At 34.5% G+C, this 19,786-nt stretch overlaps 1 protein-coding gene across 2 annotated transcripts; it reads left to right on the forward strand.

The window, feature by feature from the left end:
- Positions 1 to 90: 90 nt before the first annotated feature.
- Positions 91 to 19,401, forward strand: Glg1 (Golgi apparatus protein 1). 2 transcript variants are annotated; one of them, XR_016305769.1, is made up of 7 exons: positions 91 to 1,020; positions 1,180 to 2,867; positions 3,090 to 3,237; positions 3,662 to 3,888; positions 11,721 to 11,904; positions 12,310 to 14,363; positions 14,597 to 14,733. XR_016305769.1 is itself a non-coding variant. In XM_089651249.1 (7 exons), the coding sequence occupies exons 1-7, from the start codon at positions 183 to 185 to the stop codon at positions 14,768 to 14,770; spliced, it is 3,363 nt and encodes a 1,120-aa protein (XP_089507375.1). In that variant the 5' UTR covers positions 91 to 182; the 3' UTR covers positions 14,771 to 19,401. The 2 variants fall into 2 exon arrangements, 1 of the variants encoding a protein (XP_089507375.1); XM_089651249.1 differs by having other exon boundaries at positions 12,310 to 12,413; positions 14,597 to 19,401.
- The last annotated feature ends 385 nt before the right edge of the window (positions 19,402 to 19,786 follow it).

Raw genomic sequence — 19,786 nt, forward strand, 5'->3', positions numbered from 1 at the left:
AAGTAGAAGTTCAAAGGCGAGTGGTTTATTTATGGTTCAAAGAATCTAGAGTGGTGGATCTATGGATATTGTGAATATTGTCTATGAGATTAAATGACGTTTTCGAACTGGGTGCTGTCGCTAAACTAATAACAAAATAACATTTCATGGATTTTTATATCTAATCATTCTATACAATAAAAATGGGGAAGACAAAGATTTTATACGGTCTTTTTTGTGCTTTGTTCTTCTTCATAAATAGTGGTTTAGCCGTAAATTTACAAACCGGCTTGCAAACTGAATACAGTGTGAATAATAATAGCAATCGGCATAAACGCGAAGTATTGTTCGACAAAGTTTTAAGTGACCCGGAATGTACGCAACTTAAGGAATTCTGTGGTGGCTTCGGTGCCTACGTTAAAGAGGGAGATTCAGGGCTGAACCTTCTTGGCTGCATCCAAAGTTTAAGCAGCAGCCAAGTAGCTGAGATAACTGATTTGTGTCAGCACACTATTTGGACGTTCGTATCATCCTTTATGGATAACGACAATCTTAAGAAAGTAGCCAGCGTATACTGTGTAAAAGATTTATCTAAAATAAGATGTGCGTCAGTGATTGGAGAGCCGGGTTCCGTTCTGGCCTGCTTAATTGACAACAGAAATAATATAAAAGCTCCCAAATGCCGAGGGTTTATCCAAAAACTGGAGTATGTGGCCTTCAGTGATCTCAGATTGATCTCGGCTATTGTTAAGCATTGTAAAGAAGATGTGGACAAGCACGAATGCGGGCGGCTAGATAACAAGCGAGATGACACATTGTCTCAAGGAGAAACACTAGCTTGTTTACAGACTCATATCGATACACTCTTTCCGGAGTGCAAGCAAGAAATTCTTCACGTTTCTGAAATGCAGGCAGAGAATATCAAGTTGGACAGGCAGCTGCGGCTCTCGTGCACGGCTGACCAGCTGAGATTCTGTCCCGAATTGTCTCCAGGATCAGGAGTTATCTACAAGTGCCTGATGTTGCACAAGTCAAGCCCAAGTGAGCCCAACAATCTTGCTTAATAATTTAGCATTGTAAAATTACATTTTAATTGTGTTATGTAACTTTGTTACTGTTAAATATGCATTTCACTTTCCTTTCACTCTCCACTGCAAATTTCTTATCAATTGTTTATAATTTAGTTTTTCCTTTTCACAGGTATGTCTAAACCATGCCAGGAACAATTATCGCGTAGGCAAAAGCTAATTGCTCAAGACTACAGAGTCAGCCGAGGACTCTCCCGAGCCTGCAAGGAAGACATTAGATCTAACCATTGCAGGAAAGGGGTGTCGGACGATAAAGACATTCGTCTAGCACAAATATTGGTGTGTCTGGAAGGAGTCATGAAAAATAGTAGTAAGATATCTTCAGAGTGTCAAGCTGAAATGGTTGACCATAGAAAAATGCTGATGGAAGATTACAGGTTGTCTCCAGAAATCATGCACGATTGTGCCAAAGACATTGTGGAGTTCTGCAGCCCAATTGAAGTTGGAGGTAAAACAATTCATTGCTTGATGGAGCATGCAAGACCTAAAAAGAAGCGGGTTGAAGCCGTTTGTCAACGAGCTCTGGAAAACCTAGTTAAACAAACTGATGTCGGAGAAGACTGGAGGATTGATCCAATACTGAGGCAAGCCTGTAAGATCGTAGTGGATGCAGCTTGCAAAGAAATCGTCGGTGGAGAAGGTAGAGTGATGTCTTGCCTCATGCAGAAGCTGGGGACATCCATCATGACTGTAGAATGCGAAGCTGCTCTCGTCCAAGTGCAGTACTTTGTCTCCAGGGATTTTAAGCTAGACCCGCAGCTGTACAAAGCCTGCAAGGACGATTCTGTTAAGTTCTGTCATGCAAAGCGTAACTGGAATGATGAAGATGGCCAAATGGATCCTGAGCGAGGACCTCTCGTGCTTCCATGTCTGTATCGATACGCCTACCAATCCAAGCAGAATCTGCAACTGTCTCCACTGTGCTTTCAAGAAATAAGAAGAGTCATGAGACAGCGTGCGGTTAGTGTAGATCTCCAGCCCGAGATTGAAGAGAACTGTATTGACGACTTAGCCTTTTATTGCTTCGATAAAACCGCCAAAGGAGAGGAAATGGCGTGTCTGCAAACTAACCTGGAATCTTTAGGAGACAAGTGCCGTGTTGCAGTAACCAATTTTACAGAGACCCAAGCCGGCAATGTTGAACTCAATCCCATTATTATGAAGAATTGCTACACTGTAATGGAGAAATTCTGTCCGTCCATATTTAGAGGGGGAAAAGATGAAGGGGAAGTCATGGAATGCCTCATAACTCACAAAAACGATCCAAGTGTACGGTCCGAAATCAAATGCAGAGCGGCTATTGAACATTTCCAGATAATATCTCTAAAAAATTACCATTTCACTTATAAGTTCAAGGAAGCGTGCCGCTCGTATGTGATGCGATTCTGCCCTCAAGCCAAAACTAAAAATGAGGTGATAACTTGTTTGAGTGAGACGGTGAGGAATGACACCATCGATGGGAACCGTCACAGCATTCCCAAAGATTGCCGCCAGCAACTAAAGACCCAGCTATTCCAACAGAAAGAAAATATAGATTTTGATCCTAAACTGATTGCGGCTTGCAGAGATGACCTGAAGAAGTTCTGTTCCAATGTGGAACACGGCGGCTCCCAAGCTCTGGAATGCCTTCAGAACGCTCGAGGAGCTCTGAGCAATCCCTGCCAGCACGCTCTGTTCAATGTCAAGAAGCAGGAACTAAATGATAACTCTGTGGACTACAACCTCATTACCACCTGCGGATCTATGATCACTCTGTTTTGTCATGATACGAACCCTGTTAAGGTTTTGGACTGTCTAAAGGTATTTTTCTATTATTTCCTTATATATTCATTCTATTTCTCTTCATCTTATGTATGTTAAAAATTAATCTTTAATTATTATTTTTTCTGTTACATACATTTTATGATGTTGTAAAAAACAGCTGCATGTTTTCAAGTAATAAGTTTTATCTAATAATAGTAATATGTAGCTGCACCCTTTTCTATAAATAATCCATTTATCTATTTGTATTTATGAATATAGATACACAAGGAAGAAGCCACTTTTGATGAGAAGTGCAAAGTCGTTGTGGTTCACAGAATGATTGACCAAAATTCCGACTACCGATTCAATCCAACATTACAGACAAATTGCAAACCTGACATCAAGAAGTTCTGCTCGAATATCATAGGTATTTAAATAATCTATTAATTATTACGGTCATTCAATTACTTTGGCCAATTCAACGACCCTTTTGATGGTACCCTGGACAGGAGATCATCAAAAATAACCTTGGATTAAAATATTGCTTTTTTTCTCTCAACGATGGTATTGATTGCTTTGCACTGCCCCTTATTTGAAATAAATTATTTCATAAAATTTGGACTCAAAACCGCCAATGGTTTGGTCGTGTAGAGTGGATGAATAAAGAAAGGAGTGTAAAGATAATGCAAAAGAAGACAGGAATTAAGTACTTGAGTTGGTTCATGTCAAGAGTCAGAACAGCAGAAAAGTATGTTTGAATGTGAATGAAGCAAGAAGTATGTGCCAAGTGATGTTTAGTCAGTTAGTTAGCCTCAAAAACAGCCTTTAAAAATTTATTTATGTTATTTTAGCAAACGAGCCAAAGGATGAAGAGTTACAGGGCAAGGTCATCAAGTGCCTGAAGGTGAAGTTTACGGAAGCAAAGCTGACAACTAACTGCGAGCATCAGGTGGCGGCACTACTCCGAGAGCAGGCTCTAAACTACCACCTAGACCCTCTACTCAGCACCATGTGCCGACCTGAGATAGAAACCATCTGCAAGCCCTCGGATAACTCTGATACTAATGCGGATGGAGAGGTAAGAATTACTAATTTTTTTCTGATTCCTCTTCCTCTTTTCAATAAACGACACAATTAACAGAGGGGTATAATGGAGCTGTCAGCGTAGGGGCATATTTGCTACTACCAGTTTATACCAGAATTTGAAAACTTTTATTGAACAATTGAAAAATATGGAAGAAACAATTTGGCGTTGTCTTATTTTTTTTACAGCTAGGATGTGTCAAAGCTTCATAGCTCATGATGGAAAAAACATTTGACCTGAACATAGTTGGGTTGAGTTAGAAATTACAGACCTCAAATCTATACAATTTTTATGGTGCCAGAACTAAAACCACTATTTCAGAAAATTTGCTGAGAAAAATTATGTCCCAGTTTTTTTTTTATTTGTTATTTGGACATTTATATTGTATATTATGTAATCATTTTCCACTTCGATCGATCGCAAGTAATGGAGACCAATTAATCAAGTCACTTTCGTTGTCATCTATCTATTGCTCTACTGACCAGTTCAAAGTTCAGATAGGGTTGACTGCTCTTGGCAATCTGGATACTTGCGGAGACCATTTATAAGTCACTTTACACAGTGCGGTATTTTGACCACCAGTTTATTGACCCATCTGTTTATTTCTCACCTAGCAAATTTTGTGTTTTTATGTTTTGTGAATTATATTTTTCTTTCTCACGTTTTTTTTTATTTTCACAGGCATTTTATTTTAGTAACTGAGGTGATGCAAAAAGATAGGGTGCTTCTCTTTAGATTTAATTATAATTTAATCTTTTTTTCCCATAGAAAATAGTATTGAAATTGTGCAATTATTCCATGTATAAGTAATATGGGTGTATCGGCACTAACCCGACAAACTTTAACCAGCTATTCCTTAGCACATTTGGAGTAAAAAATGTTATGTGCACTTTGCTGTCCGGTAACGTTTTTTTTTAATAAAAAATTAATTAAACATATTTTCACCACATGTCACCACTGTTTTATCCTTTGTCAAAATTTGAAAGCAACATCGCAACTCTCGCGTGTTGCTGCGAACGAAGCCCGTATTACATAATCCAGTACCAGAAAAGAAATATTTTATTTAACAATAATGATTATTCACATTTTTCGTATGCGAATCACTGATTGTCTTCTTGTATTGTACACATCAGTTTTATTTTTGTATCTAAATTGTTTCACCTCTGGAATGCTTTGGTTTCACCTCTTACGCGTTTCACGTATTAAATAGTCTAATTTTGAAACTAAGAAACTAATTAGTAGATTTCCTGAATTTATAATCGAAGTCCAATAATTCTGAGCACTTTTAAAAACAATTTTCCTCACTTAGGTACTTATCAATAATAATAATTGGATTATTTGAACAGCGCCGTTGTTTTTTAAATCACCGTAAGTGCTCTGTCAAAATGTTACTTGCTAGGCTATCCTACAACGTATATTTTTTAATAAATTTAGTTATTTACAACTTCGCGGAATGTGATTTATGAATATTATTGCTTATGTTAAAAGCCTTCCAGAATTACCGGAATATAACGAGCAGCTTGACACACTTAAGTTTATTTCCACTAATTTGAAGGTACAAAGAATGTATAGTTTTAAAAACAATCCCGATGAATCAAAAAACGGTTCATATAAAACTGCTGCGCAACACACTGAGACAAAGGAAAGCACTCACACAAACGTCATGACTGCATTGGATTGACCACCTGCAAATGAATGCTGCCAGATTGCTAATTTATTTAAACAATAATTATTAAATTTTATTTAAAATATCGCAATTTTTTTAAAAAATCGACAATAAATTACAACTATAATTTAAAAAAAATATTCTTAACCCCACGCTTTTTCGTAATTGATTAATTAATTCAGAATTTAAACGTTGCTTGAAATGACTAGCCGTATTTGGTGACCAGATCTGAATATCCAGGTTCAGAATTTAAACGTTGCTTGAAATGACTAGCCGTATTTGGTGACCAGATCTGAATATCCAGGTTTAGAATTTAAACGTTGCTTGAAATGACTAGCCGTATTTGGTGACCAGATCTGAATATCCAGGTTCAGAATTTAAACGTTGCTTGAAATGACTAGCCGTATTTGGTGACCAGATCTGAATATCCAGGTTTAGAATTTAAACGTTGCTTGAAATGACTAGCCGTATTTGGTGACCAGATCTGAATATCCAGGTTCAGAATTTAAACGTTGCTTGAAATGACTAGCCGTATTTGGTGACCAGATCTGAATATCCAGGTTTAGAATTTAAACGTTACTTGAAATGACTAGCCGTATTTGGTGACCAGATCTGAATATCCAGGTTCAGAATTTAAACGTTGCTTGAAATGACTAGCCGTATTTGGTGACCAGATCTGAATATCCAGGTTTAGAATTTAAACGTTGCTTGAAATGACTAGCCGTATTTGGTGACCAGATCTGAATATCCAGGTACTTCCTCACCTTCCACTCCTTCCCTTAGCCATAAAACTTACCCCAATTCAACATAAAAATTGTTTAAATTATCGGATGTAATGAAATGCATAATAATTAGACCCCAAAATACTTAATTATTCAGGGAAATAAACCCCTGAGTCATCAGTTGGAAATACCAACGACATTAAGTGAAATTAACAATGCAATAATCCTATTATTGCATTGTTTAAAATTTCACTTAATTATTAGCATTAGCAAATAATATTGGGATTAGCAAATAATAATTTACGACAATTTACTCGGAAATCAATAAAGCCAGAATAATAAAAAAAGAAAGTTATCACTTACGTCGTCTGTAAGTGGCTTTACCAAAGTTTGATAATGCCGTCAGAAGGTGAAACAGCTGTCACGCGTAATAATAATTACAACTAGCAGAACTTGTTTATAAACACACTGTTTTTATAAATTTTTTAATAAGACTGTTAAAATAAAAAAAATCTCTAAATTGAAATGGAGTTCTACAAACTAAACTTAAAATCAAATAAATTTATTGCGAAGGTTCAAAGTACTGTACTGTAATATTATATTAAATAATTTTTACGTGTTTAATTATTGTTTAAAGTCAGATTAAAGCGATTAAAAAACCCACCTGGCAATTCTTATTCGAGTTTCGTTGTTTTTACGTATTGGCGCGCTTACAAGCATCAGTCGTCTCATTTTTAACCATTAATATTTAGTGTGTAGGAAAGAGAGAAGACGCTTTTCGACACACTTGTCGAAAAACTTGTTGAATGCCGACGGGCATACTCTTCTACAGATTTTATTAAATATTGATATGTAGGTAATATTGATGTGTAAATGAATGACATTGTGAGAATTTTACCAATAAATAATAAATGAAAATGCGGACATGTAGTTTATGTTAATTTTTTTATTGGAGCATTTGTTCGAAGTGACTACCATTATTTTCGATGCAAGCGTGTAGTCTTGTTATATTTTGATTATTTAAGTTTGCAGGATTTGCTTTAATTTCTGCAGCGGCTTCCATCACTCGTTCGAGCAGTTGCTCTCTTGAGGCTATTGGCTTAGCATACACTTTTTCCTTGAGAGCCCCCCACAGGTAGTAATCCAGGGGGGTCAGGTCGGGTGATCTTGGTGGCCAAGCAATGGCCGGACTTCCACGGCCTATCCAACGACCAGGAAACTCGACATCCAAGTAGTTCCGCACGGCAATCGAATAGTGTGGTGGGGCTCCATCGTGCTGGAACCACATTCTCCGTAGTAATTCGAGGTTCACATCTTCCAGAATCTCGCCCAGTTGCACTTGTAAGAACTCCAAATACATCGGTCCATTTAGTCTGGGAGGCAACTCGATTGGACCGAGTATTTGATTTCCCAGGATTCCTGCCCACATGTTGATGGAAAATCTGTCCTGGCTCGACGACTCCCGAACAAGCTTGGGGTTTTGTTCAGCCCAATGGTGCAAGTTGTGCACATTTAGCACTCCTGTTTTAGTGAACTGTGCTTCGTCGGTAAACAATATGTTTTTCATGAAGTCTGCATCTCTTATGACATTATGCAGCATTCTTCTGCAGTACACGACTCTGGAAAAGTGGTCATTCTCCATGAGGCCTTGGCAGCGCCTATAGTGAAAAGGTTTGAGCCCGTGCTTCTTCAGAACTCTCCATACCGCCATGTGTTCCCTGTGTCCTATCATCAGAGCGACCCGACGCACGGACAGCGTGGGGTCTTCGGTAATTAAGTTCAGGATTCTCTCCTCAACTGCCACAGGAACGATGTTGTGTCCTCCGCCGGCGCCTTCAATCCGTCCGATGCCACAGTCACGCAATTGTTGATACATCTGAAACAAAACAACAAATAACAACTGCTTTTATTATTCAGCTCAGTAATAATGTCAAATAAACAATCGCGGGCTTTTTCACTCATTTTATTTTTAAAGAACACTTATTTTAGGCACATATCAGAAAACTTACGTTTTCTCTTCATTTATTTCATTTTTTTATAGTAAAATGTATAACAAAGTGTTTTAAATTATAATTTTCTTAACTAGGTACGGTTGATATCTTGGATTCACAGGGGTGAAATTGAATTCAAGTAATTTAAATAATCCCATGGTGAGAAAGGGAGTGAATTCAATTGCAGTGAATGATGCATTTATTAGAGATTAAAATTAATTAACTTTTTAAAACGCCGTTTAGTGACCACTGAACACAAATCACCTAAAGTACAATTTACATTTTTAAAGTTGGTGGCCCCTTGTTATGTTTTTAATGTTCCCAGTTTAAATTTCAAAAGCGCTTTTTGGCATTATCAATGAATGTAAATAGTTTCAATAAACAATTGATAGGGTACAAACCTGGACAAAGGTAGCATGGTGTGGGACGCGTCTTCCAGGAAACCTCATGCGATACTCCCTTACGGCTGCTCGTGAATTTCCATTGCAAAATCCATAAACAAAAACAATATCTGCTTGCTCGGCAGGTGGATAATTGAGGGGCATATTTCAACAGTAAAAACTTAGATAACAAAACAAAAACGAAACTAGAAACTTGATGACATGCGAACTCCCAAAACAGCACTGACCACTGATACGAGACGGGGTGGCGGGAACCACACGGGACTTGAGACAGAATATGTGTGAAAGAGATGACAGTAGCGCGGCGTTGCCAATTATTTTACCCCTATACTGTGGGCAGTAGCGGAGTGTGGAAATTTTATTTATTTTTTGTTTTTAAAAGAAAAAAAATGTTACCGGACAGCAAAGTGTACATAACATTTTTTACTCCAAATGTGCTAAGGAATAGCTGGTTAAAGTTTGTCGGGTTAGTGCCGATACACCCGTATATGTTAAGATAAAGGGATTCATTTTTATCAACCGAGTCGTAATACATACAATACATACAGTTACATTCTCAGTAACCTAATCAATTGTTTGTGGTTTGTAACGGTTACAAAAATCGCAATTTATTTTATGCTGCGAATATTTATTTGATTAAGTAATACAGTTCTCACCACTATTTAGATTAAAATATAATTATCTAAATCTCTTTAAAGCCCAATTGTTATTAACTTTGGTTATTTAGGATTATTTTAAAAGTACATTGGATTATAAGCCCCATACTTATAATTGAGGTGTAAATATTACGCCGGATATATAAAAATATTAAAAACTTGACTTATTAAGACGGCATAGGTATGGCTTAAAAAGCCTTAAACCTTAATAATCTTTGCTACTAATCGGTTTACATTATGAATACCAAACAAATACGTTTTGGATGAATTGAAGCTTTTCCTGTCGTTTCGGTTGAGTAGAATTATTGTTAATTACTTTATAAAAAATATTAGCGAAAAATACTAAAAAAATTATTTTTTCATTAGAAAATTGTAAACACATAAAAAAACAACTTTCTTCAGATTCTTTTTCTTACAAAATTTAATAATTGTAATATTGTACATAGATACTTTGTAAGCAGCACAAAATAAACTCTCATAATGAAGAATAAAATACTGGGTATCTCTGTCACATCCTTAGAAATTAATGCATATGGACCACAGACATATGAATATATAGACTAGAAATTAAAGGTGAGGGGTAAAATCAACTGTTGAAGAACGAAGGGGGTAAAGCTGACTGTGATTCGTCAATAAATCAATCTGACAGTATATAGGCATCTCGCATTATAATATCACCATTTAGTTCTTAAAAGTAAAATCTGCTTTTGAATGAATAGACATTTTTACATAGGAGCGCAAATTACTCGCCACGTTATGAACTAATTTGCGAAGTCCAAATTTGGCAAAAAAAAAATTCTTCTATTTTCATAGTCGAATATTTTGTTTACGTATTTAGTTAAGACACTTTTATAAGTTTTTTATTAAAACACAAATAACTTAGTTTACATCACTTTATTTTGATACAAAATCTCAACATGTTTCGTGAACCAAGTTCACATCATCAGGAGCACAAGTATACTAAAGTTATAATTAAAAATTAGGTCTAGAAAGAAGAGGTAGAAGGAGCGGGGAGGGGTAAGAGTGGGGGAGGGTTATTCAAAGTAGGAATTAAAATGTCATTAGACGGGAAAGACCGGGTAATTGGGAAAATATTTAAAATGGGGTTTATAAAAATTTTTTGTTTATTAATAATATCTGCTTTCATATTCACGTGTTTTCTTATTTCTAGGATTTCAAAATTATTGATTTGAGATACCTTGTAACCAGAATGTAGTATTTTAAAACCTGAATTAATATTAAATAACGAACGAATTAATTAATTATTTAATAACGACCATACTTTCGATATTAATTTAATTTAACGACCATACTTTCGATATTAATTCAGGTTTTAAAATACTACATTCTGGTTACAAGGTATCTCAAATCAATAATTTTGAAATCTTAGAAATAAGAAAACACGTGAATATGAAAGCAGATATTATTAATAAACAAAAAAATTTTATAAACCCCATTTTAAATATTTTCCCAATTACCCGGTCTTTCCCGTCTAATGACATTTTAATTCCTACTTTGAATAACCCTCCCCCACTCTTACCCCTCCCCGCTCCTTCTACCTCTTCTTTCTAGACCTAATTTTTAATTATAACTTTAGTATACTTGTGCTCCTGATGATGTGAACTTGGTTCACGAAACATGTTGAGATTTTGTATCAAAATAAAGTGATGTAAACTAAGTTATTTGTGTTTTAATAAAAAATAAATAATGCCATCACAAAGTGAAAAGCAGTTAGAAGAAGTTTTCTTCGAAAAAAAAAAACTTTTATAAGTGTTCATAATTTACTTCCCAGTAACAACGATGCGCACACTTGAGAATCGCTACATTCGACCAATGTTGGCTCGATGTGATAGTATATGTTTCTACAACTGATTCATATTATACGACGTGAATAAGCTTAAAATGATGCTTACATATGGAATGTAATACGACAATTGGGTTTATTCTCTTTTTCACATCTATTTTTACAAATTTTCATATCACAAGCCACTATTTTGCCGTGTTATTTCATAAAATGCCTCGACCATAGCTCGACGCTAGTTCGAACAAGAATGATGACGTCACATTTTCAAGATTCACGGGAAGCCATACGCGAGCCCAGCCGGCTCCAATGGAACCGGTATGGGGAGTGGGGAATAATACGCTTTTAATCACTTAGGGCAGGTCTACTAATATTCATATGGACATACAACTTATTATGAAAATAATGATTAAAAGTAAGAATCAGAAAACAATCTGAAGCTGCTGAACTCAAAAAAAATGGACCCAGATGAATGCATCTCTGATCCTGAAACCTCCATTAGGTTATTGCACCGAAAAGAATTCCTTCCTATATACTTGCGTTTTACTGGCCATTCCATAATTTAATCAATTCCAACTCCCCATTTTAGGTGGAAGAGTGTTTGAAGCAGGCTTTCTTGAATAGGAAGATAGTTTCCGAGGAGTGTCGGACTGAGGTGGCCACATTGATCGGAGAATCCAGAGCCGACATCCACGCGGATCCCCTGCTGCAGAGAGCCTGCGCTGTGGATCTGCTCAAATGGTGCAATCACCTCGACCAAGGCAACGGAAGACGTGAGTTTCTCCTTCTAAATTTAGTCGTAAAAACTGCCAGGTTAGGTAAAACCACACTGTGATGGTAGCAGGTTATTCATATCAAATCTCTGTAAAAACATTTAGGACGGGTTGTTTCGGAGGATTTGAACAATTCATCAAATTTCAATGTTGATTTCCGGGTTCTGTGAAAGTCCTATTCAAGTTCTGTTATTATATCAGCATAGGGTAGTTGCTTGACAGAACTGAAATAAAAACGGAACTTGAAAAAATCTTTCACAGAACCTGAAAATTAACTTTGAAATTTGAAGAATTGTTCAAATTCTCCGAAACAACCCGTCCTTAAAAATGACTTTACTTTTTTTGAGTTTTCTTCACATATAAACAATGCTGGCATTTATTCATTCTTTCTTATGATCTTTTCAGATATTAGATGCCTGCAGATGATACTGGCTGATGAACAAAAGAGCCTGGATGCAGAATGTAAGACTCAGCTTGCAAAACGCATGGAGATGTTCAAAAGCGCTCAAGTAAGATAATCTATCATTATAAGGCTAGCTCTACACTCGTAAATTAAATTCACAACTTACTTTCAAGTAGAGAATTTTGATTTTTAATTTTGAGAATTTACTTACAAGTACATTTACATATTCGTCTAACTTATGGTAATCAATGCTTACGTAAGTTGTTACAGAAGTTTAACTTAAGTAAGTGCTCACAGCGACTGATACACTTGTAAGTTCATTCGCAGTAAGATGGTTTCCGTGAACAAGTCGCAGCTGTCATAATTTACACAATTTAAGGTGTTTGATTTTTGGTGTCACATAATTTATTTATCCGGTTTCCATTTGTTTTTGTTGAAGTTTGTGTTTTACCTAGCAATATATTTAATATTCTTTTGAGGATAAAATTACATATCTTTGTCACTTTTTTTAAGTAGTCGATTTCAGTTATTAGATAGGTCAAATAATAAAATTAATTGCTTTTTATAGAAAAAAAAAATAATATGAAAAAACGCCATTTAATTTTAGCAACAGCCCGTTTAGCAGTTGCTAATTATGATCCCTTGGAGTTGATGATCCATAGCCTCTCCTTTAAGGTCCGTGTAACGCCGGGCGTAGTGGGTAGGTCCGTGGCCTGTAGCGGCGCGGTGAGATAGGTAGCGGGGCGAGGGCCGGCCATAGCGGCCGCTCGCAGGTGGTCACTTACTGTAACTGCTGATTATGAACTGACTAAGTACATTTTGATCCTCCGTTATATAGGAGCCCGTGCATCGAGAATCTTCGGGCGTGTAGGTAGATGCGCAGTACCTACAATGGTTCGCTGGAAGGTTCTAGATACAATGCGTTTTGCATGGGCGAACATTCCTGAATATTCTAGTAGCATCGCTACTACGAAAAAAGCTTACAAGTGTAGCGGCTGCCTATTAAGTATCTTCCGAATTTTTTTGTTGTTTTGTTTCACACCAAAAGGTTTGAATTAGAACAAAAAGTTTGCTGTTACGAATATGACAACCAATTTTTTGTTCTAGAAATTACAGATACCGAGAAAAAAGCAAGACATCACGGTATGCTCAAATTTGAAATCTTTATCTTTTAATTCAAAATTTATAGAGCGTTGTAAAGGCTTGATTAGATTAATAATTAGGAATGTTACTATGTAAATGTTTAGAAAGTATCTTTTTTTATTACTACATTTCATAAATGTACTGTAAAAATTGCTATTGGCCTACATAGTAACAAAAATCAGAGATACTTATTAATTTGATATGTTGTTATCATTTGTAAATATTTTTTATGTATTTTCCTTCTTGAATATGTTTTATTATTATAGCGTGACATAAATGGCCTAACGGCAGTTGTGGTTTCTTGATAAATAAATTAATCTTGATTTTTTTTTCCGTTAATTATATTTATATTTTTCAGGCCTTATATTATCCTGCTCCATTCTCCTTCCACATAATCCCTCCACATGTTCCTCGATCTTGTCAAGCATATTTCCACTATGATTCTACTTGGTGACCTGTCGTCTAGCATTCTTTCAAGATGACCATCCCATTGCAAACGTTGGGACCCAAACAATCTTACAACGGTTTTATTTTTTTAACTCATGATTAATTTTTATTCTGTAGTCACCATTTTCTATGGTTTTGCGGCCAAGGGTGTATTTAATTCATTTTGGGTTAGGCACTCTGTCCATTGGTTTTTTAGTGATGAAAGTAAAATAAATTATTAATTGTTGAGGTGCTGGTAAATGAGCTAGATTAATTGCTTATTGTCTTGGCCGTCAATATTGTTGTGTCCCACCAAGATTGCCGTAATGTATTCAATCAATTTCACAATACAAAAAGTGATCTCCTAAAATAACTCCACCAAACTAGTATAAACTCGAAAATATAATCACGACTAATTTATTATCCTTAATCGCGTAAGAAAATATAAATATTAGGTGGCAAACGGAGACGCACATGATATGTAACAGTGAGGAGTTATTTTATTTATTTTTAATATTGTCGTAATATCGAACAAACTCACCGTCAAGACAGGACAATATTTCGACAAGAATAATAGGCAATACAAGACAATCTTAGTTAATCTTGACCGATAATACGGAAATACCTTACCGGCAAGAAATTGTCATTTAAAGTTACTCATTTGCCAGAGCCTTTAGGTTATCTAATAATTAAAATTAAAAAAATGACTGTTTTTTACAGGTGTTAGTCCCTGAAGGTTTAAGCGACATATACGCACAAGTGGTCACCTCTCCCAACAAGACCTACTTCATCATAACCTTCTTCAGCTTCTTGGGAATGATCTTCACCTTCGGGCTGCTATGCGGCCGCACCTCCCTGGCCATCCGGAGAGCCCAGTTCATGAAGGAGAAATGAGTCTGGCACGAAGCCGACTATAAAGGCCAGTTTCACGCTCATTTTGAAGTACTGTTGAAGGACAGCTGAGTGCAAAACGGAATGATAATGTGAACACTTTTAATAATTGTGATATATACATATTTATGGATGTAACTAAAGACTTAAAGATATTTGTGAATATACATAGTATTTTTGTGAATTGATTTTGGGTACTATAAAGTTTTTTTTAAACTCTGTTGACTGGGATATATAACGGAAAATGCATAGAAGTTATTTCTTGAGCATGCGGTCTTTCATTAAATTAATTGAGGTCTTTATCAATTTCATGTTTACCTTCGTTAATCTGGCAATTATTCAATATTTTTAGCACAGTGCACATTTGCAAAAATTTTCAAATTGAACGATGACAACTGTCATTGTAATAAACTAGGTTAGGTTAGCATAGTTTGTGTTAGCTTAGAAAGGTATCATAATGCGCAGAATTGCTCAACTTCACTAATTATGATAATCTAGGTTAGGTTATATTGCATTTAAGTTATGATCTTTGGCTGGTGGTTGATTTGATGACTTTTGAAATTAAAATTAAAGCTTTTGCACAAAGTTCCGTTTTAACCTGTAGTCCAAGCTCAGTAAACATGAAACTGAAAAGTACCTAAATGAAGAAGGATGAATTCACAAAAAAATGCATCATTTTGCCACGTTTCCAAGTCTAAACATTCTAATTCCAAAAGATATCTCAATGAAGTATTTCGTATTTTTTATGTGATATACATTACTATTGTACCCAATTTTGACCTCTAGGGGAAATCGTTTTTTAATACAAGATTTAATTTCCCTCTGTGTATTTCACATTTCTAGTGGAAAAAAGTTTTATATTATCAATTTATTATTCGTAGACAATTTACCGAAAAAATGTATGTATAATAATATATGTTAGTTAGCATATCCTTAAAATTTAAAAAGGCCAAACCATTTTATGGTAAAAAAATTATTTCATGTTCTTTAGCGTAACCTTCTATAAGCCGGGATCCCACCTTATATATTCTATGATCTAATTCATAGAATCTATCACAGCGCCCTTGAGGTGATTTTTCACAAAAACGGCGCTCTACAAATTATCCAATTATTATTATTATTAGATCAGTGAGAATACTTTCCATGTGATGGAAACCCAAAGTTGAATCGATTTCAACTATCGTTCTACGAAATAGACTGGATGTGTTGTTTCACAGAATTAGAACAATTCATCAAATTTCGACGGTCATTTACAAGTTTTGTGAAAGTCCTATTCAAGTTCTGTTATTATATCAAAGGCTAGTTGCTTGACAAAACTAAAATAATAATAGAACTTGAAAAATTCTATCACAGAACTTAACTTTGAAATTCAAAGAATTGTTCAAATTCTCTGAAACAACCCCAACAGTTCTGTGCACAGTAGACTTCGCCTAATGTTGATTACTCCAACTTGACAGCTTGCAACTGTCGCAATGCTCATGCGCTCTGCAGAATTAAAAGGAACTATCAAACACGGCCACCATCTTGACAGGATTAACGGGACACGGAAAACACAAACAAAATTTACATTACGAAATTAGACATACGAAACGCAACGTGGTTGTGTCAAAACAGAGCTTCGCTGCGCTTAGTGAGTAAGGTGGGAATCCAGCAATAGAAATTTGTAATTTGCTAATATGGTGAAAGAATTTTAAAAAGGGAAGATTTACGAAGGTGCAATATTATGTAAGGTACCAGATGACCGTATCATAAAAAAGTTACCATAATAACAACACCATATTATTTTCCAATGTAGAACCAATGATTGCGTTTTTTAATATAGTAAACTTACCCCACAATTATGTTGATAAATGTATTGAATTTTCATTTCTTCAATCATTTTTATGTAAATTACTATTGTAATATTGAATGGACAGTATGAACACGGTTTGACTATCTTTGAAGATTATATATTAAACTTACCCCACAATTATGTTGATAAATTTATTGAATTTTCATTTCTTCAATCATTTTTATGTAAATTACTATTGTAATATTGAATGGACAGTATGCACACGGTTTGACTATCTTTGAAGATTATATAGTAAACTTACCCCACAATTATGTTGATAAATTTATTGAATTTTCATGTCTTCAATCATTTTTATGTAAATTACTATTGTAATATTGAATGGACAGTATGAACACGGTTTGACTATCTTTGAAGATTATATATTAAACTTACCCCACAATTATGTTGATAAATTTATTGAATTTTCATTTCTTCAATCATTTTTATGTAAATTACTATTGTAATATTGAATGGACAGTATGCACACGGTTTGACTATCTTCGAAGATTATATAGTAAACTTACCCCACATGTTGATAAATTTATTGAATTTTCATTTCTACAATCATTTTTATGTAAATTACTATTGTAATATTGAATGGACAGTATGCACACGGTTTGACTATCTTTGAAGATTATATAGTAAACTTACCCCACAATTATGTTGATAAATTTATTGAATTTTCATGTCTTCAATCATTTTTATGTAAATTACTATTGTAATATTGAATGGACAGTATGAACACGGTTTGACTATCTTTGAAGATTATATATTAAACTTACCCCACAATTATGTTGATAAATTTATTGAATTTTCATTTCTTCAATCATTTTTATGTAAATTACTATTGTAATATTGAATGGACAGTATGCACACGGTTTGACTATCTTCGAAGATTATATAGTAAACTTACCCCACATGTTGATAAATTTATTGAATTTTCATTTCTACAATCATTTTTATGTAAATTACTATTGTAATATTGAATGGACAGTATGCACACGGTTTGACTATCTTTGAAGATTATATAGTAAACTTACCCCACAATTATGTTGATAAATTTATTGAATTTTCATGTCTTCAATCATTTTTATGTAAATTACTATTGTAATATTGAATGGACAGTATGAACACGGTTTGACTATCTTTGAAGATTATATAGTAAACTTACCCCACATGTTGATAAATTAATTGAATTTTCATATCTTCAATCATTTTTATGTTAATTACTATTGTAACATTGAATGGACAGTATGAACACGGTTTGACTATCTTTGAAGATTTTATTTTATTTTAGAGGTACATATTTTAAAACATTGTATTGGTGCTTAAATTTTTTTACTAATGTGTTTACCTAAGTTCTTTTAAGATCAACCAAAAATGAGAAAAACTGTTAAACCAATGGCCATTCTGCATGCTCACTTTAAAATAAGTAATGGCTACCATTTAGCTGTCAACTTGTTGTAATCAGAACCAATTTGTTCCCTTGTGTTACCAATATATTCCGACCACCTCTTTGGTTATTATGTGTATGTATTGTCTCTCAAGTCAAAAATATTTTATATTCTTATGATATTTTTAAGTATTCCAGTTGTCTATTACATGGCATTATGTAACATAAAGGGGCCTACAGACTTATGCGATTTGTCCGTCCAATTTGAAGTAACCATTTGGAAAGGTATTGAAATACGGCTTGGCTTAAGAACGATCGAACAGTTGAGCCTTCCGACGTAGTTCCTTCAGATAGTCTGTAGGCCACTCAAGCCGAGTTGTTTTGCAGAAATTCAAAAACAATATTGTCATCAAATGGCCATTTAGCGCCATTTTGTTTTTTGACATTTGAAAGGTCCTTGTTAAACACCGATTCTAGATGCGTTTCAGCTTTCTATAAAAAATTTAATAAGCTGACAAGCTTAACAACATGATAGTTGTTCTCTTCTGCTGATCACAATTTGTTCAAAAGTTTAAATGGACTAGAATCAGCATTTAACGGGGACCTTTCAACTGTCAAAAGTTTAAATGGACTAGAATCAGCATTTAACGGGGACCCTTCAACTGTCAAAAAAACAAATGGGTCTGAATGGCCATTTGATGACAATGTTGCATTTGAATTTCTGGAAACATCCCATCCTAAATCTTGCATGTCAATGCTTAAGAGACCTTAAATAATAATGAATAATATTCTCAATAATTCATTACATTATATAGATGTAGCTTTTGTTTTATTTTTAAAAATATCACAATTGCAATCCTTATGATTTTAAAATTTTTTGAAACATTTTTTTTTCTAATTGTATTTTTTCCACGGTGGAATGTTAAAATTATGAAATTTCAATACAGAATTACCACTAATTTTTCTTGGTAATTTGACCAATGGACCTGACTTGCACTCTCAAACGTTCAGGGTTCTTCCTACATAAAATTAATCATATTTTCATTGACAAAGAAAGTGCTCTGGAAAAATCAAGGGAATTTTTTTTTAAAATTAGGTTTTTAATTTTTTACTTGTTTTATTAGGAAATTAAAAGTATTACCTATTGTAAAATCTATTTACATTTAACCAGCAAACTTTTAGGTGATTTATATATATATATATGACAATGTATTATTTGAACTCTCTGGAACGGATGACAGATTATTCTGTTCTGGTACATACTTCTATTTTTAAATTTTAGTTCAGTTTTTAATATTTTTAGGAGACTATCATATATTTGTGCTTAGGACATATTATGTTTCTAGAAGATTTTTATAGAATGTATAATTCTTTTTGGCTTTGTCCCATCATGGCTGTTTTCAAAATAAATAAAAATTATAACATTTCGAGCGTGGTGTTTTTTTTTTAATCATTATGACTGTTTTTTACAGATGTAATATACCTCCATTTGTACCAGCTTACATTTTGGCCCTGCAAACTGCTAATCTCTTATATATTTTTTTTAACTTTACAAGGCATTTCAAGCAATGTTTGATATCTGAATGGTGGTCTACAACAAGGCGATGTACTTATATATTTATTTAATTAATAAATTGTGAAATAATGCAACTTAATCAAATAAAATTTACTTGCGTATGCCGGGATTTGGTCCTGCGATCCCCGGATTGCTAATCATGAGCTTTACCCCTCCACCAAGGAGGACGTCAAAATGTCCCTATTTTAACCTGCTCAATGCAGCAAAGCTGTTTACTAA

This window comes from Hesperophylax consimilis, chromosome 4, assembly GCF_061612785.1.
Source record: "Hesperophylax consimilis isolate HC1 chromosome 4, BYU_Hcon_1.0, whole genome shotgun sequence".
Lineage (NCBI taxonomy): Eukaryota > Metazoa > Arthropoda > Insecta > Trichoptera > Limnephilidae > Hesperophylax > Hesperophylax consimilis.

Bases quoted from the DNA above. Each gene is read 5' to 3' on its own strand.
- Glg1 (XM_089651249.1), top strand. From the start codon at position 183: ATGGGGAAGACAAAGATTTTATACGGTCTTTTTTGTGCTTTGTTCTTC. The intron at 1,021-1,179 runs GTGAGCCCAACA...TCCTTTTCACAG, and splicing joins GTTGCACAAGTCAAGCCCAA to GTATGTCTAAACCATGCCAG. The intron at 2,868-3,089 runs GTATTTTTCTAT...TTATGAATATAG, and splicing joins AGGTTTTGGACTGTCTAAAG to ATACACAAGGAAGAAGCCAC.